Here is a 21,760-nt window from a genome sequence, read left to right on the forward strand (position 1 = left end):
AGGAATGTGATTTAATTTCAGCTGGAATGTGCCCTCCGCGGCTGCCCCTAGAAAGGGGAGCGAATGGACACTAAGCCCACCTAAGCCCAGGAAACCCAAGAAGGCTCTGGGCTTGGGGACAGGCCCCTGGGTCCCTGTGAGGCCCCCACTCCCACCCCAGAAGGAATGGTAAGTTGCAGGACAGGTGCTGCTGCAGAAGACGTCATGTGTGAATGCTGCTCTAGTGGATCAAGGAAGGACCCAGATACCCGTTCCAAAGTCCTCAGGCCCACTTGGAAAAGACAAAGGGGAGTCTCCAGTGAGCCACCAGGGAAGGGAATTTTTGGCTCAGGGTCAGGAAGAGGGACAGAATGGCCTCAGGTGAGGGCCCGAGGAGTCTGCGATCAGAAGCAAGGAAAACACCGTCCTCTGTTTCCTCTTTGATGATCCAAAGATTCCATATCCACCTCTCTAGCCACCCTGAGGGCTCCCCTCCCTTCTCCCCTTCCTTTCTAACACAGCACCCCTACAGCCAGATCGTGTTTCTTTTCCAACATTTGAGAAGTAATAGACTCTGCCTCCTGCTCCCCGACCCTCACCCCAACCCCACGAACCCAAGGTCTCCAAAGTGGACACCCCTCCTGTAACCCAACTCCTGTTTCTCATGCTGTCACGTCTGCCCCCCCTCTTTCCCCAGAGGGATAGATCTCAAGCCCCAGAGTCCCAGGTCTGAGAGGCCCCTTCAGTCTTCTCCTCTTGCAGTCATAAGCTCCCCTCCCCGCAGCCCTTATTCACTCTCCCCACCCTCATGACTCAGCTGTGGCACCAGAAATAAACCGAGGCAGGTGCCAGGGGGCCACTGTCGAGGAACCACCTCCCAGCAGCTGCGGGCTCAACTGCTGACAAGTGGAGCCCCAGGGCCCCAGGAGGGGTGGCTGGGAGACTTCAATTTCAGGGGTGGGGAGATGGTCTGGCCCCCTCCTCCATCCTCTCTGCTAAGGAGGGACACCTCCTCGCTGTCAGCCTCAAAGACCCCCTCTCCTTCCTGTCTCCCCCTTTCTGCCTCTCCTCATCTTCCACTCTTCCACTTCCTCTCCTCCCTCCTTCCTGGCTGCTTCCCAACTCTTGAATCCTTTGATCTCTCCTGGATTCCCTCTTTTTCTATTGGCCTCATTTGCCTGGAAGTTCTGTGTCAAAAGAGAACTTCCGGTTTACCTTGATGGGGATAAAGGTGCAGATAGACATTCTTGCCAAGGATACTAAGAATCCTTAGATGCCACTAGGGGTCCAAAGAACATGGGCCCGGGGGTGTGGGCTGCTCCTCTTAAGGGCTCCAGTCCAAAGTGGTCAAGCAACAGGCTTCCCTGTGTTAACAGCTTCTAAAGACCTCGAGGAAGAATCATCAGGGAATAAACACAGAGGTCACAAGATCTACCCACTCAGACTATTGACAAGAGTCTAAAATCTTTCAGTGGGGAATTTCCTCCCAGAGTTCTTCCTTCTCCCTTTTTGCTTTTTCTCTCCTCTGCTTCCCAACCCCTTTCTCTGCTCTGCCCCAGGCTTTCAGTTCGCCCTTCCCAGGAGGAAGCAGGCAGTTTTGCAGGAGGCAGACAGGAAGTGAGATCTCAGGAAGGACCTGGAGAACAGAGGAAGCTTTCTACTGCTGGAAGCGGGGTACCTGGACCCTCACTCCAGGCAGGGTCTAACTGCAACTCCTGGGGAAAGCCCTCCCGCCCACAGGGGTCTGACAGGCTGAGCATTTTTGGAAGTCTTTGGGAGCTACTGTGTTGCAGAAGGCAGCCAGGACAATGGGGCCCTGTCTCTCTCTGCACAGGAGACAGGCTCACAGACAGAGCCTCAGGACTGGGACAAAGGCCCCAGTGAGATCAGGGCAGTTTGCGGGAGTCAGAGTGGGAGAGTGGGAGAGGAATGGGGAAGTGGGATGCGGATCAGAGCAGCCTGAGCAAAGCCGGGGACTCTGGTGGATGGAGGGCCTCTGGAAAACCCACCTCCCTGGGCTCTCAGGCCCATTCTCAATGTTCAAGCCCCTAATCTAGGCTGGGCCTCCTCTCTCCACATAGAACTAGACATTCTCTGACCTCCCTCAACCCCAGCGAAAAGGAAGCCCTTTGGGGAGACCCCATTTTAGACATGTGGGAAGGTGGCTGGGAGCTTTAACCACATATCCAGGGCTTTGGCAAGGGTGGGCACAGGGTCAGCCTTCTGCTGTATCCTGGAGGCAGAGGTAGATACAGGTGGGCCCCTATTGTAGCTGCCCAAAGAGATAGGGCTGACACTCCATGAGGGGCCAAGTCCCCCTATTCAAGCCAAGAGAGGCCACACACACACACACAAACACACACACACACTGGTCCACGGGTTAGTTTCTGTACAGGGTGCTGAGTCATCCCTAGCCCAGCTCTCCCTTCCCCAGGAAGCCCAACAAAGCCAGGAGAAGGCTTCCGTTTCCGGCAGCCCTACCTAAGCAGCTCAGCAGGTGTCAGGGAAAGAAGGGGGAGGATTCTCGCTCCAGCCCCATATCTACCTCTGGAACTCTCTTCATCCACTGATCAGTGATGGTAGATCCCTGCCTACTGCTGTCTGGGAGATTCAGAGAGAAAGCTGATGAAAAGGCTGGGAAACCAAAGCCCCTTCCAGTTCACCACCAGGGTCCCTTGGGGAAATTCAACCTGCCACCTAAACTCTGTCTCTGTGAGGATATGTTTCTCAGATAACCTCCCTTAAGAACCCAAGGACAGACACTGCCCCTTCCTCAGCCTTCTCCTTTTCAGATCCCACCTTCAAAGGCCCACTTTGGTCTTGATCCACTTACAATTCCAGCTTAATGCTGTTGACCTCCCTAACAGTGCAGTGAGTGGGCAACTGCAGGGTAATACAGGATAAAGTGGGATTCTGCTCTGGCCCCAGGATCATCTTCCTGGCAGCTCCATAAGGAACAGCCCCACTCCCTAGCCACGCTAGGCTGGGTCATGTAAGGAGGGCAGAAGCTGGGACAGGAAAGCCTGGGGCGAATAGAGGAATGTGGTGCTTGGTGGCAGGTAGGTCTGGGAGGTCAGTGCTGGTGTCTCAGAGATCAGCTGGTTTGGGGTTTACGTACCTGGAGAAGGCCCAGCTAGGCAGGAATGGCCTGGGTGCTCCTAGCTGCCCAAAACAAGCACTTGTCTTTCTCTGTCCTCTCTCTTGTCTGGGTCTCTTCATATCGCCCTCTCTAAACTTCTTGCTCCTCTGGATCTGTCTCCCTGTCCTTTAGTTTTCTCAGGTTTTACTGACTTCTACAAAAAGGAATAAGAAATGCCTGTTTGTATGAATGTGGTGCAACAGTGGACACAAGCAGAAGGGTGTACACACAACAGTGTGCACACGTGTATTCATGAGTATAGCCAAATGTGGTTACGTGTGAGGAACTGCAGCAATAAGATTCACCCCCATCAGGAAGACAGAAGGCATCCTGACACACACTTTCACCAGGAGGCACAAGAAGGCACAATTCAGTGCACTGTGTTGAGGTACACACACACACACACACACACACACACACACACACACACACACACACAGCCGGTCATTCTCTCTTCAGTGTTCAGAGAATGACCTCATCATCTCAGTCTCCGCTGACTCAGACCCCAGGGCCAGCTCAGCCTGGCCGGAAGTCCTACCCTCCCCCTGTCCCTAGCCCCGCAGCCAGCCACCCCGCTTCTCTTCCCGGGCGCTCCTCAGAAAGACAGATCTCCGGCGCCCCCTGGCGGTATCTTGGGACTCCTACAGATCGGCTCTCCCCACGCACGCGCACACAGGCACGCTCAGGCCGACGTGCCTGCAGCCGCAGCGCCATCTGCTGGCCACAGCCTATGGGCCTCGCAGGTCATTCCCCAGAGCCCTACCTGTAGCAGGACTGGGGAATCTCTTCTCTGTCCTTGTTTCCTTGTTCCTGCACCTCTCCTTCTGCTGGAATAGGCCTGCTTGAAGTGTAACCCCCTTCATTCCCTTCACGGTCACACTCCCTGAGAGAACTCCCCTCTAGAACCTCAGAATGGGGACCCCAGGCACCCACCTCTCTGTCTTCCTCTCTGAACCCTCAGCCCCTTTCTCCCCAGACTGAACTTCTCTAGTCTGCTTTACTGGACACTCCAGCTTCTTCCAAATATCCTTATGCTGTTTCCCAACCCCTGTGTTTCATTCATTCCATAAACACTGGACTATTCTGTGCCGTGAACTCATATCCACTGACATCTTGACTTCACTGACCTTCAGAAACTAATAAACACAGAAGGTCTATATATCCTGTGAGGCCGGGTACAACTCCACTTTTTTCTCTCCCTTTCACACACACACACACAGGCATCAGACTTGCTTGGGCTCAAATGCAGCTTTATTTTCTGCTTGTTTTACAGGTATCCCATCCTGCAAACCCATTCTCTTGGGAAACTGAGAATGAGTGGGCACAGGGGCCTCCAGGGGAATGGAGGGGACAGGATGGCTGGCAAGGAGAGGGCAGTTGAGGCACTTAGAGACCTACTCAAGGCCCTGAGGGAAAAACCTGAGGCCCAGAATAGGAGTGAGAGGGCCTAAGGCAGGACTGGAGATGCCCAGATATTGATGTTACAGAAAAAGCCAAACGAAATTTTGGCCAATCCCATATTTCCCAGAAGCCCCTCCAGGCACTACCATGTGGACTTCAGCTCCATCCCTCTCATGCTGTCACTCCCTGTGGTGGAAGAGCATGGGTCTAGGGAGGGTTGGTGGCAGAGGGCAGTGCCAGGGGCCTTGCCCCTTAGCGACCTGGAGCAGGATTGGGAGAGGGGTTCAGCCGTGCCTTCCAGTGCCCCACGAGCCTCCTCTGACGTCCTTCTTGGGCCTCTATTGGGTGCAGAGCTCGAGCCTGGGAAAGACACACACTCACCCTCCACCCTTGGGCTCCTCGTCTTTTCTCTTCTCAGAGTCTGCCCTCTGGTGTTCTTGCTCCTTGACCTCTGATCTCATCAAAACACTTTCCCTGGCTCAGCCCTTAAGAGCCCAGACTGTGGCTGCATATTCTCAGACAGCAGCACTGAAGGGGACCCCAAGAACATCCAGCCCACCTCTTCTTGCCCCAGAGAGGGGTAGTGATAACTCCAAGTTTACCTAGCCAGTGATGGACAGAGCTAGGACTGGAGCCCAAGGCTATGTGGGCTAGTGTCCCCCACCTTTCTCCTCCTGGCACTCACAGGCCTGAGGGGCACACAGGAGATCTGGGGGGGTGCCCAGTGACCATTCTCCTGGCAGCGGATCAGTGGTAGGTTGCGCTGGGTCAGCCCCTCCCGGCACCGGTAACGAAGCACTGTGTCGACTTCATAGCGCAGCCGTGGGCGGCCAAATACTTGAGCCAGGGGCAGCTCTGGTGGGGGCCCACAGGACACTGCAGGGAGAACGCAGTCAGGAACTGGGAGCCCAGCTCGAACAGTTGACAGAACTGGGATGAAGGAGGAGAGGAGTAGGCCACAACCTGACACACAAAGAGAGCAGGCAGCGGAAGGGCTTCCCTGGGGGCTCAGGGGTAACGAATCCACCTGTCAGTGCAGGAGACATGGGTTTGATCCCTAATCTGGGAAGGTCCCAGATGCTGCGGAGCAACTAAGTTCACCACAACTACTGAGCCTGTGCTCTAGAACCCAGAAGCTGAGTGCCAAGAGCCTGTACTTTGCAACGAGAAGCCACCACAATGCTCGTGCACTGCCAGTAGAGAGTGTCCCTCCTCATTGCAACTGAAGAAAATCCTGCACAGCAACAAAGACCCAGCACAGCCAAAAATAAATAAAATAATAAAAATGTTTAAAAGAGCAGGGGTTCCTAGTGAACCCATCTAATTTGTTATCCCGCCCATGCTCACAGCCTGGGGCACATTTCTGATTCCTCTGTGTAGTTCTGCACTCTCCTCCTGCACACACATCAGTTCCAGGATTCCCTGGCCCCCACCCCTCCTCCCCCTTGCCTGCCCTCACCCAGCCCCATCTTGCAGGTGTAGGACAGGTGGTAGTTGCAGGGAACATCACTCCATTGTCCCTGATCGTGCCACACCATAACCACGCAGTTCTCTCCGGACAGGAAGTAGCTGTCTGGCTGCCCAGGGTTCCAGTTCTCATAGAGCTGGGAGGGTGGGGGGAGGATGGAGGAGGTAGTGAGGAGCTCCAGCACCAGGAGCACGGAGAGGAATGGACCTGGAGGACTTGAGGAGAAGGAGGTCGAGGAGGGGCACCACGAGAGGGAAGGCTAGAGGGATGGGGAGTAGGGGACTCCGAAGGAACAAGATGTCAGGGGATTTGGGGGCAGGGGTAATGGGAACCAGATGAGAAGAAAAGAGAAGGGGACACAAGGAAGAAGGGCCAGGAAGAGGGAAAGGTAAAGGGCCAGGGAAAGGAGAGGGAGAGATGGGGGTCACTGGGGGTAGAGGGTAGAAGTGCTTCGAAGAAACGACCTAGACCACGTGAGGGGCGGTCGGAACCTCTCACCAGGGGGACGCCATCTGACCACAGGAAATCCCCTTCGATGGTCCTGTCATTGAGCCCGATCCACTGGTACTCCCGGTATCGATCTGGGAAACAACCGCAGAGACGAAAGTGTGCAGTGAGCTTCGCTGCCAGCAGAGGGCGGCCACTCCCCGTCACTGAGCGGTCTGTGGGCGCTCGCTGGGCAAGTCCCCGCAGCCCCAAATCCACGCTTCCCGGTATCCTTATTTCTCCCTCCAACCTCTGCACACGGGCAGGAAGGAAGACAGGGGCGTAGGGGTGAGGGAAGAAGAAAAATATCACTAGGGCTAGAAAAGGGAAACTCTGGAAAAAGTAAAAACTTTCAACAGCGTCAAAGTCGGGGCGAGTAGATGGAGGCAGGAGAGCCAGGGAGGTGGGGAGCGATTATAAACGAGCCCCCAAGCAACCACCAGGCTTATGCAAGTGTATTTTCTGCGTATTGCTCAGCCCTCCCCTGCCTGAAGCCCCACTGCCCACGTGTGGAGTGGGAAGGAGGGAGACAGGAAGGAAAAGTGAATGAATGAATGAGGTAAAGCAAGTAGTGAGTACCTGAATTAATGTATATGGGAGTTAATTAACACACTCTTTAACTGACTGACTGATGAGTGAGTGAATGTGTGGATGAGAGAACAGGTGACGAGGGTCGCCTCCCTCCCTGTCCCCAGCCCACTGTTGATGAAGTCCTGTTCCTCTGGCGTGCTGATGCTGGCGAGGTGCGCGCCGTACATCCGGCACTTGTTCTCCGCTTCCTCCCAGCTCCTTCGGGTAGAAAAGTGCTTGTAGCAGGCGCCCTGGAAGGCGTCCCAACCGGGGCTGCAGAAATGGAGGCCTGGGACACAGAAGGGCAGGCAGCTTAGCGGGGAGGACCCCAGAACTCTGAGAGGCTGGGTCCCCAGACGGGGAGACTGGGCTCCTCCCACCGCCGGAGACCGAGGGGGCGGGACTGAGCGCAGGAGGGCGGTGCCCAAGAGCGAGCCGGGAAGAAGTAGTTAGGAGCTGGCGGGGCCCTCGTGGAGGGCGGCCCTGATGCCTTCCTTCTCTGCAGTGAAAGAGACCGGGGTGAAGGCTAGAGTCCCGACCTGGGTCTCCGCCATCCTCCATCCGAAAGAAAAGCTGAACCTTCCTCTCTTCCCAGGAGAGTGGAAACCGACAAGTACTAACTGTGCCTGCCAAATTCCAGGCTCACAGACTCCCCGAGAGAGTCGTTTTTGGTTCCACTTAACAGATAAGGAAATTGAGGGTAGGCCTCGGAGAAGTTATGTGATTTGTCTAAAATGGTAATTCATTATCTGCGTTTCCACTGCAGGAGGCCTGAGTTCATCCCCGGTAGGGAACCGAGATCCCGCCAGGCGCGCGGTGTGTCCAAGAGCAAGGACAACCAGTGGAGGTTCATTAATGACAAGACCAAAGGGGAAGTGTCTCCTTCCCCCTCCGACCCCCTCCCCCAGAACCAGTGCACTGTGGCAGGGCCTAGGCTTCAGATCTCCCCCAACCACAGCCCCTCAACACACTCACCAACATCGCACAGGTCCCCCCCATAGCCAGGCAAACACAGGCAGCGGACCCCCTCCTCCTCCTCCAAGCACGTCCCACCATTGTGGCAGGGGCTGGGGACACAGTCACCTGAGAGGGGAGAGAAGTGAGGTGGGGGAGCAGGGGAGCACAGCTCTGCAGCCAGCCCTCCAGCCCTGACTCCCTTGTCCTGGGGGCCATCACAGCATCCTCAGTGTTCTCCCTGAAGCCTGAGTTCTGGGTTTCTCCTCTCCTCACTGCCCTCTATTTCAGCACTGGCTCAGTCCTATGCTGGTCATTGTCATGTCTGCCAGTGTGGGCTCTAACAGGGACCAAGGGGATGTGTCCAGGAAAGCTCTCAGGATATAACTCCACCAAGGGGAAAGATATTGGGCTATCAGTCATGCATCCTGGACTCTTACCTAGCTTCTGGCTCTGCTGTGTGACATTGAGATGGTCACTTTACTTCTCTAGGTCTAGAGTTTAGTCCCCCACCCCCTGTCATTGTGCCAGGTCTCAGCATGATTCTGTGTAGTCTAGATAGGCTGGGTGGAACTGAAGGAGAGGAGAGTCACCATAGGAACAGTGAGTTGTGACCTGCCCTTTACTGCTTCTGAGACCTGATAATGGGGTGGTCCAGGAGGGAGCTAACCCCCTTCTCCTGTTGTCCATTGGGTACAGTCAGGCCCAGAAGCTGTTGGGGGAAGATCCAATGTACTTCCCTCACTCTATGCCCTCTCCTTCCCCACTACCCCCAACCCATCGCAGGAATGGAGCTCAGCAGCTCCCCCTGTCCTGCGGCACTGGCTCCACACATTCTCTCAACATCATCCAACCTCTTTGCCTCCCTTTCTTATCTCTTCAGACTCTCCCCCCTCACCAGGCTCCCCTTTCTCCCTCCACTTGGGGCCTCCTGAAGTTTCCCCCAGCCTAGAAACCCCTTCACCTCCTTCCTTCTGGTTCCCTCTCCTCCAGGTAGTCTTCTTGGATTAACATACTACCCTGAAAGCCTGCAATCTGTTATCTAGGTCCAGCTCCATCTGGCTAGTCCATCTGCCTCCTTTTCTGGACTCTCTCTCTCAGGATGCAGGGTGGCTGCCCCTACACTGGGCCTGGGTGCTGAAGGGGCTGCCAAATTCTACTGCTTTCTGTTCCAGATGACCAGGAGAAGATGACCTTACAGACTGACAGGACAGGTCAGGGTTCTCAGCCCAGCTTGGGGTGGGACCTTCAGACCATGCCATCCACTCTTAGTGGCCAAGGCCAGTGCCCACAATGCTTCACTCTGGCTCGAGATCCCACTGTCTGGTGGGGATCAGAGCAGAGGTGGGGGGAGGAGAAGCTGGAGTTGGTTCAAAGAATTTTTCTGGGATGACCTAGCTGTTTTGGGCAAAATGAATCAGCTGTTCCAGCACCACTCCCCCTGTCATCACCCTTTCTGCCAACAGTTTCTTCCAATCTGGTGTTGCTGCCTCCCAGGGCAAAGCAAGGAGGGGAGATGTTTTACTTAACTCTTTAAGCACCAGGTCCTACAGAAGGTAGGAGTCCTGAACTCCCTTTCCATTCCTCAACTTTTCTGCTCCTCCTGTGGTCCTCTCTGCCCAACCCTCCAATCCTGGCGGACAGAGATTCTCACACTTGGTCTGTGGAGTCCCACCTAAGCCAAAGTTCCCTCTCTCTGGCTGTGAGTGGGAGAACCTGACAAGGAGGGGAGGCTGTGTTGGTGGTGAAGGAACTTCTCAAGACTTTCTGGTATTCCCATCCCCCCTCCCCTTTTGGATCAACTATTATACACACTCAGAAAGTTCTCCCTGCCTTCCTGTTGCAATAGTGGGCTGGAGGACCCCTCACTCATCCCCCAGGTTGGGTAACTAAGACACCACAGATACTTCCAATGGTGCTCCTCTCCCGCCAAAGCCCCTTCCCGCCCAACGCAGCACTGAACTCCAAGGCCAGCTGGGTAGGGAGCCAGTAGTCAAAATGCATGAGCCCAGGTGTGATGCAGAGACCCTGAGCCGACCCTGGACCATCTAGAAGAGTGGTCCTGGGACTAGAAGGATCCCAGCCTTCTCCAGAGATCTCCATGTGGAAATTCAGCCTTCACTGAATAGGTAGGGCTTCTTGCTCTCAGATTTCAAAACCTAACTCCCCATTCCCCCTCCCTCCACACTTTCCATCTTCCCCTGCTGGTTTGTGTCTTCTCCAGCATTAGCAACTTTGAGATCCTTTGGGTTCAGGGAGGGTAAAATAGGGGGTGAGGGTAGTCATTAGCACAGGAGTTAGTGGAGGAGGGAGAGATCATGAGCATGAAACTGAGATCCTAACCCCCTGTGGATGTCTGCGGGAGGGGAACAGGGTCTTGGAGCACCTGGATGCCAGGGAATGTCCTCCATGCTAGGATGGACTCTCTCTGTCAGTACGCTGTGTGTACGGCTCTAGATGGGAGCCATGAGACTGGATCAGAAATGAATACAAAGGGACATATACACACAAGCGTGCACACGCACACACACACACATGCATGCACACACTCTGGGCTGCAGAAGCTTCTCCCTGTCAGAAGTGAGGGACTACAACTCCCAGCACTTCCACAGACTGACAAAGACTTCTCTGGGGTAACATGTATAGTCAGATTTGGGATCTCAGGAGACAGGAAGGAAGGCAGAGACAAGCCTGAGGAGAGCATGAAGGAACAGCAAGGGGCTGTTAGACCACTAGGACAAGAAAGGGTGCAGGCTGAAGATGGAAAAGGAAGAGGCACAAAGACACACAAAGAGCTAGGGAGAGAGATAGAGAGACAGAGAGACAGAGATGGAACCACAAGAAGCACCAAAGAGCTACCCAGCACACAAATCCATGGAGTGAAAGGGGCAAACAGCTGGAGGTGGAGACAGAGGGTGCCAGAGTTTTGGTTATAAAGCAGTTTAATAGAGATTTATTTCCAAGGCTTGTTTCCACGAAACAGTTGAAAAAAGTACTTCATAGAAGTAGTTGCTTAAGGCTCTGTGGAGATAAGGGCTCTCCTGGACCCCAAAGGTTGAGGGGTGGGAATGGGACTCCAGGCTTCCCTGATACCAGTGGGAGGCAGCTGAAGCAGGGAGGCATACAGGATAGGGAGGGAGCAGTAGGGGATGGGCCTGGCCCTTGAAGAATGCAAAAGGCTATGAGGGCACCCACTGAACAAGGCCTGAGGGTGCTCTGTGAGGCCAGTGAGATGTGAGTCACAGTTAGAGAACTGAGGCTAGGAAAATGTTCCAGGGGGTTGGTGGTGGGGCTGGGGGTCACAGTGAGGATTTCAGAAACAGGGAGAGGTCATAGGATGGGAGTCACGGAGTTGGTGGTTATAGGGTGAGAAGTCAGAGAGCTGGGATGGTAGTCACAAAGTGGGGCATCCAGGATTGGAAGCCTGCAGGTAGAGGTGGGTAGGAGAATGAAGGCAAAGGACAAGAGAGTCTGGGGCAATGGTGTGTTAAAGGACTATGGGTCAGGTGATCCAGAGCTGCAGGGGGAGGAAGAGGAGCAGGATAAGGAGGAAGGCTGAGCCTTGGGCAAAGTTACCTGATGAGGGGGCCACGGCCACTCCACCACGGCTGGCACTGTCAGTGGGCAGCACTGGCTGGGCACGCACTGAAGTCCCTGCTGGGACAGTTCTTCTGGAATTCTCTTCAGAGGGGGTCTCCAGATCCCTCGTATCCCCAGGGGCCCGTGTGGCTGGAAGCAAGGAAGGGGCATCCTCGGAGCTTCCTGTCTCCTCACTCTCTCCTCGAGGGGCCCCAGAGAGCTCAGGACCCCCAGTCTCCTCCTCTAGCTCTCTTGCCCCAACCGGGGTGGAAGGTGGTGGAGATGCCAGGTTCCCCTCCCTAGGAGTGGGCAGGGTCTTGGTGGGTGGGCCAAGGACCCTTGGAGGCCTGGGAGCCTCTGGCTCGTCATAGGGGGGTGATGATGCACCAGGCTGCAGGGCAGCCCTCACTGGAGGGGATGCCTGGGTGAGTGACTCCTCTGGAGCCGGCTCAGTGGAGAGAGGGGCCTCTGGGTCCAGGCTGCTGAGCTCACTGGGCCAGGCCCACAGGGCCTCATCCTCCACCTCCTCCTCTTCTTCTTCCTCTTCTTTCTCTTCTTCACCCCTGTATTTCTCTTCTTGCTCCAACACCTTGCCTTCCTCTTCTGAGGACCCCAGCGGAGGCACAATGGATTGGGTTTCGAATTCTAGGCAAAGCACAGATGATTCAGCACCAGGGACAGCACCCGCCAGAGGACGGGAAGAAGGAAGGGGAAGCGGGGAGAGAAGTGGGGCTGGGGAGGGTGAGCCCTGGGGGAGAGGCAAGAGGCTGCCCTGGGGAGGAATTATCTTTGCTCTGAACCAGAAGAATTTCAACCGGAGTTGCAATATTGAGGCAACACTTGAGAAGGCTCTGTGAGGTGTCATTTGTCCAGGAAAACCTGGTGGTTGCATCTCCCTCTACCAGTCTGTTATAATTCTATTTATTTTGGATAGGTGACGGGGAGGAGGGACCAAAGAAAGGAGATCCTTCCTTCCCAAAGGGCAGCTCCTTAGTCCAAGCATCTCCAGACCTAGCTATTTGGGAGTGGGCTTTGCTGGAAAGGCAAAGGTTGGGAGAGGGACAAGGGTGGTGCCTTGCACTATTTTGTGTTGAGAGGGCAGAGCCATGGTGGTGACAACCCCGGCCTCAGCCCAGGCTGGCCCCTTCTGCCTCTAACTTCTCCCAGGTGAAGACATCCCCAGGATGAGAGATTTGAGTTACCTAGGAGGGTTCTAGGGGCCTCTGCTGGGTCTTCTGGAGTGGAGCTTCCACCACCTCCATCCTCTATAATGGGAATGGAGTAGATGGCTCCTCGGGACTCGCTTTCCACAGCTTCCTGGGGCAGCTTCAGTTCCTCCAGGGTCTCAGTCACTGTGACAATGGCTTCCAGTGCATCAGAGGCCAGGTCAGAGCCTGGGTTGGTGGCCTCAGGGATGGCAGAAGGCTGGGCAGAGTCTGTGGCAGAAGGAAAGTGCCAGTGGGAGGTTAGAGAGGTGGCTCTCCCCCCAACCCATGCCTGCATGTGAGGGTTCTGGGTTAGACTCAGAGATCATGGAATTCTCTTAATTCTCTCTCATCCTCTCTGTGGAGCACTTATGGGGCCCAGGAAGCACCCCAGGACTTCATCACTCATTCCTCAAGCATTAATCAAGTGTCCACTATGTACCATGCTGAGCAATCTCCTGGGCACTGAGGACAGAGTGCAGAGCCAAATAGCATGATTACTGCCCCTACAGAATTTATTATATTCTAGATACAGATAAGCAAATAAACATACATTATAATTTTACCATCTAAAGAACAATTAAGCAGAGTAAGGAGATGGGAAGTACTACTTTAGTTAGACTGGTAAAGAAAGGCTCAGGAGAGAAGTCATCCCTTGGAGACAGAAGGATGAACAGAATGGCCTCAGCACTTTGGGACCCTGGGTTTGGGGTAAGATGTGAGGGATCCCAGTCATTCTAAGACTTTAGAAATGGACAGGGACAGGCTGCCATCACCACAGGAGAGCTGAAGGATAGAGAACAGGAAGGACATTCCACCATCACCACCAGACAATCTCAGTGTTGGAGCAAAAGGGCAAAGGATGAGCAGACCTATCATTTCGGGATCTGCTCTCTTCAAATAACCAGAGTTTTAGAATGAATTGACTTGTCCCTGGGGAAGGGAACCAAGAGCAGAAAACCAATGAAGGGAAGGTGGAATTGGGCTAAGAAAAGCCCTGGGGGCTGTCCTTGCTCAGCCAGACAGGACAGGACAGCATGTCCTGCCTGCCTTTGTCACCTGCTCATACCAGACAAGCAAACGTGTGTCCTAGGCTGCTTCTGCCTCCACCTGCTCCCCACTCTAGTCATCCTCTTCACTAGCCCCTTCTCCTGATTCAGTTCCTCCTTCCATTTCTTCCCAGAATAGTGCTTGGCACATAATTACAATCAGTGTTAGAAGTGTTAGCTACTATTATTATAATTATCATCACCATTATCCATGTTCCAGTAGGCCTATTCAGATGGACCTGCCTTCCTGGACTTCCCTGCTCCGCCCAGCCTCAAGCCAAAGCTGCCTGGAGATCAGTCCCAGTGGAAGTAAAGCTTTTCTCCCAGTCTTTCCTCATGCTAGGAGTGAGACATCTTGTCTTCACTCAGACTGGGGGCTTCCATGGCAGAAGCTGCATCTTCCTCCTTCAGACTAGGGGCTCCCTGAGGGTAAAGACTGTTTCTTCTCCCCCTATTTCTGCCTCCAGCCCTGTACCAGTACTGCTGAAGGCTCCCAGCTGGGGCAAGGACTCAGATACTCCATGGCAATGCCTCCCTGACTGTCAGTCACCCTTGGCCCGGGCCCTGTACCTCTCCTCCAGCTCTCAATATAAGACGTGGGCAGGAAGCTGTCTCTACACCCAACTGTCCTTAAGGATCTGCTCCCTCTGAGGGGTGGGGGATTACGTCTGTCCATCAATATTTGGTGTTAAAGAGTTGATACCTTCAAGCTCAAGCTGAAGGCTCTGGAAACCCCACTGAGGGCTCTGGAGGATATTTGGTTAACTGAAGTGGGTCATTCCTTGGATTCAGAGAATGTTGGTCATCTCTGCTCTGTTCATGAGCTGACCAGAGATGGAGACATAATTGGCAGCTCAATAGGGGAGAGGCAGTGTTGCAACAGAAAGAACAAGGCAAGAACTACTGATATGGGGGCAGTTTAGGCAATATGGAAAGGTGAGCCCTCCTTGAGGCCACATAGACCAAGTCAGAGGGCACAACCAGAGTTAGAGAGCACCACTCACAGCACCATGAGGCAAAGACCCAAGAGAAACTGGTCAGGGCTGGGGTGGAACTGGAGGGCTCGACTCTGCCTGCCTGAGATTGGTCTCAGCCTCTGCAAGGGAGTGGGCTCACCTCGGAAGCAGTAGACGTTGAAGCGGCTGTACTTGTTGGGGAAGCCGGTCTGGTTAGGGAAGAGGAAGAGAGTCTTGACACCAGGGAGGCCCCCACCACAGCGCTGGCTGGGGGTGACGATGGGGTAGCGCACACTGCCATCGGCCAGCCAGCCCGGGCTGCAGCGGTCCAGGCCACCATCCCAGGCTGCATATAGCTGGCCGGTGGTTGCAATCTTAGCACCCCGCTCCTGGCAGTATGCCCGTGCCTCCTCCAAGGTCAGCTTGTCTGGAGGGGCACCCAGGAACAGCTCTCCTGGGGAGGAAGAAGAGGCTGGGTTACCAGGAAGGTAGCTCCTTCCACCTGGTGCTCCCACTGGGACTCTGGGCAAGCTCCTCTGGGCCTCAGTTTCCTCATCTGTGACATGGAGCCCATCGCCCTACTTCACAGGATCAAAGTCTTGACAGAACTTTAGGATGGATAATACTGCTCAAAGGAACCTGGCCCAACTTCCTCATTCTGCAAAGAAGGAAACTGAGGCTCAAAGATGCTAAAACATAAAGAGATGTATGGAACCTTCTGGTAGGTCCAACGGTAAACAATCAGCCTGCAGTGCAGGAGACTCGGGTTCGATCCCTGGATCGGGAAGATCCCCTGGAGAAGGGAATGGCTACCCACTCCAGTATTCTTGCTTGGAGAATCCCATGGACAGAGGAGCCTAGTAGGCTATAGTGCATGGGGTCATAAAGAGTCGGACATGACTGAGCCACTAACACTGATTATCCACCAAAGAGATGTACAGCAGGTGGCAGCAGAGTCAAACTCAGTCTCCTATCTCAGCCACCTGTCTCGAGGCTTTGGCCGTGAACCTGTCTCTATGACAGTGTTTTGACTTGTCTCTATGACAGTGTTTGGAGAGAGGGACACTGTTTCTCTCACGCCTGGCTGCACACTTAAACACTGTATGATAAGGTCCAGCAGAGGCCTAGGAGGACCTAAGGGCAGCCCTGGAGAGGGGTCTCTTCCCCTGGGAACCTCCCACCCCCAATCACCATTTAGTTCTTCAGCATAACAATAAACATCATAGAGGTCATCTGGGTCGACCACTCCGTAGTTCCGGACCCCAGGGAAGCCATCCATGTCTCCATAACAGGCCTCTCGTGGCGTCTGGATGGGATACCTGGGGCAGAGGTACAAATGTCTTCACCAGGAGCCATCTTGTGGTGACCCCCCGAATCACATTGCTTTCAGTGCAGCCAAGTGGCTTCTCAGCCCTGCAGAAATGCACCCCCACCAGCACACGGTCCTAACCCGCCCGCCGCAGACCAACTTCATCTCCCACAGGCAGGAAGCCCTATATGGCCCTTCTGAGGCAGCAGCCGGCAGCCCCTGGTAGAACCAGAAGCCACAGCCCCCTCAGAAACAACTAGAAGTTCGTGGTCGACAGACCCAGCCCACCTCACGGTCTGGTCAGACAGCCAGCCAGCGTCACACTGTTCATAGCCCCCGAGGTAGGCGGCATAGAGCTGCTCCGGAGTGGCGATTCGGGCTCCGATGCGGGCACAGGCCTCCTGGGCCCCAACGAAGGAGAAAGCATAGCGGGCAGAGCCCTCCCGGTAGAGAAAGACGACCCCTGAGGGGCAGAGAGGACCCTGAGGCGGGATCACCGGCACACTGACTTCCCCATACCCTCCTTGTCACTCCCCTGTAGACAAAGGGTAAAGTCCAGATTGCGCTCACTCTACAGCATGAGGGACTTAATTTAGACTGTGGGTAGAATTTTCCTCCACCTGAAGAAAGAAAGGAGGTAAACTCCTTTTCCAATTCAGTCTGCGCTTTCTAGGTGTCGGCTTCCGCCCCACACAGTGGGCTCCCCTCCCCCTCTCCGGGAACCCCTCTCCGTCTCCGACCTCTCACCTTTGACCTTGACCTCCACAGCGTCGCTGCTGTCGTCGATGCCATGCTGGACCTCGCAGCGGTAAATGCCTGAGTCGTTGGGCCGCAGCTCGCTCAGCACCAGGGAGACGTCGGTGAGTGACGCCGGGTAGGCAGGCAGTGCCACGCGGAACCGGTAGGCCTCGCTCACCTTGACGCGTAGGCCCCGCGCCACTAGTACCTCGGCCTCCCGGCCGCCGGACAGGAAGGTCCACTTAACCCGCGGGGAGCCCTGCGCGGCCCGGCGGCTCGGCGACGGCCGCAGGTAGTGAACGTGGCACGGGATGGTGAGGGCGCCGCCCAGCACGCCCTGCAGCGGCGCATCGCCCGCGATACGCACGCGGAAGGCCCTGTCCTCTGTGGACGGGCGGAGCCGGCTGGAACTTCGCGTTGTGGATCTGCCGCGCCCCACCCCGGAGTTTCTAAGCCCCGCCCCAGGATCTCGAAGCCCCGCCCCCGGGTTTTCGTAGCCCCGCCCCCAGGAACTTAGGGCTCCGGGCCGCTGAGTCCTGCAAACTCACCTGTAGGTCCCCCAGGCCCACCCCTCAGCGTCGACAGACCCGTCCACAAAATCTCTCAGTTAGTTTTGCCCCCAGAGCCTCCCAGTACCACCCTAGGATTCCTGGGCCCCACTCTGGGTCCTCAAACCTCACCCCTGGGTCCTGCAACCCTCTTCTCAAAATTTCCCTAGTCTGTTCCCTTCAGAGTCCTTTTCTGGATGTCTCCCAGTTCTATCCCTGTTCTGCCTCGCAGCCCCATTCATCATGCCCGGAGGGTCCCCCTCCTCCACCCTGGAGACCGACAGCCTTGTACCTAGTGCCCCACCCCAGCCCTACTCCCCAAATTCCATCACCCTATCAAGGGCCCACAAATCATCCCTGATTTTCAAGTGTCCCTGCGTAGACCCTCCCCCACAGTGCTCCCAGTTCCTCCCTGGTCCCTCGAGACTGACAGGTTGCTTAGGGCTGGACAAGAGGCTCCTTCCTACCACAGGGGAGATGTAGGAGACAAACAGTGACCCTGAGTGGGGTTGCTTACCTGAGCTGTCTCCTTCCAGAGCATCAGCCAAGGCTGCAGGGATCCAGGCCAGAACCAGGGTTGCCAGGAGGGGCAGAAACAGTGGGGCCATGCTGCAAGATGAGGGAGGGACTGGAGGAGGAAACATGGGGTTAGACCTCAGGATGGACTTCTAACTCCCCACCGGATCCACATGGATCATACATATCCTGACTCCAGGAGCCCACTGTCCCCACCTCACTATTTATTAACACTACTTCTGATCCCTGTCTCCCCCCAGGGGATTCTTATTCAGAACCAAGACCTGGGTGCTGTCAGCTCACCATGTGACTTCAGGCAAGTTCTTTACTCTCATTAAGCCTTTATTTTCTTACTTGTAAAGGAGAACCATTACTACCCCTTCACAGGTTGTGATGAGGCTATGTGCTTTGAGAGTGCTTTTCATCAAAAAAGAAAAACAACAAAAACAAATAAATCCTGCATACAGTAAGAGCTCAATAAATGCTTATGGCATATAGCATAATGACAGATGCTATTATGCTTAGAGTCCCCTCTGTCCCTCTCAGGGCCAGACTTCTTTGAACCCTCCTCCTCCCACAATACCCATCCAACCTTTCCTTCCTATACCTTCCTCCCTGAGTACCAAACCTACCTAGCTTCCTCCAGGAAGACTTCCTAGACTAAACCCAGGCAATATACAGCTTCTCTCCAGTCTAACCCCTCCTTAACCTCCCCCCTCTACACTGCACCATTACTTATAAGGAAACTCTTCTGTTTACCCCCCAGCATCCTCCACCCCCTCCTCCTTGGCTGCCTTCTCCCTCCTTCCCAGCCTTTCCTTTCTGCCTGGCATGGGCTTTCCCACCGGATCTCCTGGCTCAGAAACCAGCTGGGACAAAGCCCCTGTCTCTGCTAGTCTGGCCTCCATCCAGCCTCTTCCTCCCCCAACTCCAGCACCAGGCTAAGGGGGATGTGTGAGAATAAATGAGAGGGGCCATTTCCCATCTGCCCTTGACCATCAGAAGCTCTGAGAATTCAGACTATTCCTCCAAAGATCTCAAGGCACTTATTACACTCTCATAATGGATGGATGGGGCTGGGACATTGAGAAAGGGGCTCAGAGAGGGATAGGGTTGAAACTGAGTTCCCAGTGAAACCAAGTCAAGTACCGGGCCATTGTGCCCCAAGGAGGGAAGGCTGCAGAGCCAACTTCATTTTTAATGGTTGGCCTAGCCTCAAAAGAGCATGGAGTCCCAAACTGCCATGGAATAGGCCAGGGGTGCAGCAGGAGGGATGAAGGTTAGACTACAAGCAAGACTTCCTAGACATCAGGCTTCTTCCCACTGGCTACTCCCATCTTCCCTGACCAATCAGGCTCTGCCCTTGTATGTATATCCCATTTCCTGAGCTGATAGGAAATTACCCTCTTCTCCCAGATCCTTCCAAAGATCCCAGATCCTCCTAAGAATGCCTCCCCACCACTGTGATCTCCGTTTCCCCCAGTGTGGCTGGGCATCATTTCCTCAGGGTCAGAGGTGGGGGTGGAATGGCAGGAGCCAGATACCCAGAGCCTCTCTTTGACCTTTGAGAGGGAGGAGGTTCTTGTTGGGGCCCAATCAGAGGATGCTGGGAGCAGCTCTGGGCATGGGAGCACTTGAGAGGACTGCTTTCTGGGGTTGGAGTGGGGACCATTTGGCATGAACAGTCAGTGCCTGCCGGGTGCTTGGGAGACTGTTTTGCCATGCCTTTGAGCTGTGCCAAGGCCTGAGCTAGGCCCCTCTCTGGCGCCTTCCCTCCCCTCTCCCTGGGCTAGAGCTGGAGCTACTCACAGCACTTTGACGGGCGGCCCAGAAACCCATATAGTTGGAGCCACTCTGGGACCAACACCCAAGAACCTCCTTTCACCCCTGTTATGTAGGCAGGGGAATGAAGGGAGAAAGTCTGAAGCTGATGAGGACCTGGATGCGCTGAATCATGGAGGGTATCCCACCCCTACCGCCAGGATTGGGAGTCACTGATTAGCATGGCCAAGAGGGTGGCCCTGATTGTGTGGTTCTCAGGAGCAGAGAGTTCTACATACCTCCCACCCCCTCACCAGTCCCACCAAGCTTGGGCCTCAGCCCCTTTCTGGAATAGCTAGGAGTCCTGAGAAAACTTAAGCATCCCCTCTTTTGGTCCCAGACTTAGACTCAGGGATCCAAGCCTCAGTTTCCATCCCACACATCCTCCCACCTCCATTCCATCTTCTCATCCTCCAGAGCCGGACACACCACTCCATCTCTAACCTCAGGAGCTCTCAGCAGTCTTCCTGTCCTTCCCCTGATGCCACACCATTCCTCTGCTCCAGCTTCTGGATTTCTGCCCTTGTTTTGAGTTTCCCCAGCTGTTCGGGAGACTTCCCTCATGTAACATTACCATTCCTGTCTGATGATGGATGTCTATCCCCTCACAGGCTTCATAAATCCAGTCCACAGAGAATCAAGACCAGGCTGTGTGTGCTGTGTGTGTGCACCCAACGCCCACCATCTCCATGCTGAATGTCCACCGGCTGGCAGTTCAAGGTCTGCCCCATAGGAACTGAGCTCCAGTGCTCAGCACAATCAGCAGGGATGCACAGGAGGCCAGAACTTTGGTCACCGCAGGAGGGAAGCTTTCAGCTATCCCCTTTGAGGCCATGTGAGGGGCAACAGGAACCTACACAATATCAGTGAGGCCTTAACAGGGCCTACAGGAGTAATTGCAGTCATTGTAAAAAATAGGCCTATTTATTGGAAGCACAACTAATAATATGATTAGCAACATCGCCAGCTGAGCTATTGTGTAGTATAAAACCTGAAATGTGGGTGATGCTGTTATCAACGTAAAAGTTAGCCATGACAATACGGGCACTGGTAATACTTGGGATGGGTCTGTGGGTAACAGTGTCCCTTGATCTCACTGGTATTATCTGGAATAGGAATAACACAGATACTAATGGTGCTAATAAAATTGATGGCAAATCTTAGTCCTCTTAGAACCCAGTGGGCTGAGCTATTCTGATAGGAAGGGAGTATGGGAGTACTTGGCGGGGGAGGGGGGTGCTTCCCAGCCCAACAGCAGAGCTAGGAAGGAAAACAGGAGTGGTAACTGGAATTCCAGCTGACAGTTTCAGACCATCTACCTGAGCCAGGCCTCTTAACTAAATGCTTCCCATGTATGCCTGTGTGCGTGCTAAGTTGCTTCCAGTCCTGTCTGACTGCAACCCCATGCACTGCAGCCTGCCAGGCTCCTCTGTCCATAGGATTCTCCAGGCAAAAATTTTGGAGTGGGTTGCCATGCCCTCCTCCAGGGTATCTTCCCCACCCAGGGATCGAACCCTTCTCTCTTATGTCTCCTGCATTGGCAGGCGAATTCTTTACCACTAGTGCCATCTGGGAAGTCTTTTCCATGTATAACCTCTACTTTAAGAAAAATACTCTTTAGGCATTACATCAATGAGGAATCCGAGGTTCAGGGAGGTCAACTAACTTGCCCAAGGTCACTTAGCAAGTAAGTTGGGATTCCATTTCCAGTGGGCGCCAGGACCACCCAATACAGAGGCTCCTGTCGGCTGTCGCACGAGCTACGAGGAAGTACCCCTAGGGTGGCCCGCCTCGGCTCCTCCCGCGCTGCCGCCTGCACCGTGGGTACCAAGCGGCCGGGGATGAAGGTCGGAAATCTCGGCCGTGGTGCTGGGACTGGATCCCGCAGCAGGGAAGACGCGAGAACCCAGAGGGGCGTTCCCAGGAGCGCGCGGACTCGAGGGGGCTGCGGGTTAGACTGCAAGCAACAATGGGGGTGCCAGCGGCAGAACTGGAGATGGCAGGATGGCAGCAGGGGTCGTGGGCGCTCCGAGCTGGCCGAC

The 21,760-nt window shown here is 54.8% G+C and overlaps 1 protein-coding gene and 1 long non-coding RNA gene across 3 annotated transcripts; one reads left to right on the forward strand and one right to left on the reverse strand.

The window, feature by feature from the left end:
- Positions 1-4,347: 4,347 nt before the first annotated feature.
- Positions 4,348-17,989, reverse strand: BCAN (brevican). 2 transcript variants are annotated; one of them, XM_081494173.1, is made up of 13 exons: positions 17,899-17,989; positions 16,843-17,217; positions 16,384-16,558; positions 15,978-16,105; positions 14,947-15,240; positions 12,779-13,012; positions 11,574-12,221; positions 8,019-8,126; positions 7,174-7,332; positions 6,486-6,568; positions 5,979-6,123; positions 5,205-5,395; positions 4,348-4,879 (listed from the first exon to the last, which is right to left on the reverse strand). In XM_081494173.1, exons 1-13 carry the CDS (start codon positions 17,987-17,989, stop codon positions 4,772-4,774), a joined length of 2,739 nt encoding a protein of 912 aa, XP_081350299.1. In that variant the 3' UTR covers positions 4,348-4,771. The 2 variants fall into 2 exon arrangements, with proteins under 2 accessions (XP_081350299.1, XP_081350301.1); XM_081494175.1 differs by lacking the exon at positions 17,899-17,989 and having other exon boundaries at positions 16,836-17,275.
- On the forward strand, positions 16,847-20,881 carry LOC145507531 (uncharacterized). The gene is made up of 3 exons (XR_014054912.1): positions 16,847-16,955; positions 18,158-18,213; positions 20,330-20,881. It is a non-coding gene; the product is annotated as an uncharacterized LOC145507531 (long non-coding RNA).
- The last annotated feature ends 879 nt before the right edge of the window (positions 20,882-21,760 follow it).

The sequence above is a fragment of the Giraffa tippelskirchi genome, chromosome 5 (genome assembly GCF_054371585.1).
Source record: "Giraffa tippelskirchi isolate mGirTip1 chromosome 5, T2T-mGirTip1v1.2.pri, whole genome shotgun sequence".
In the NCBI taxonomy this organism is placed as follows: domain Eukaryota; kingdom Metazoa; phylum Chordata; class Mammalia; order Artiodactyla; family Giraffidae; genus Giraffa; species Giraffa tippelskirchi.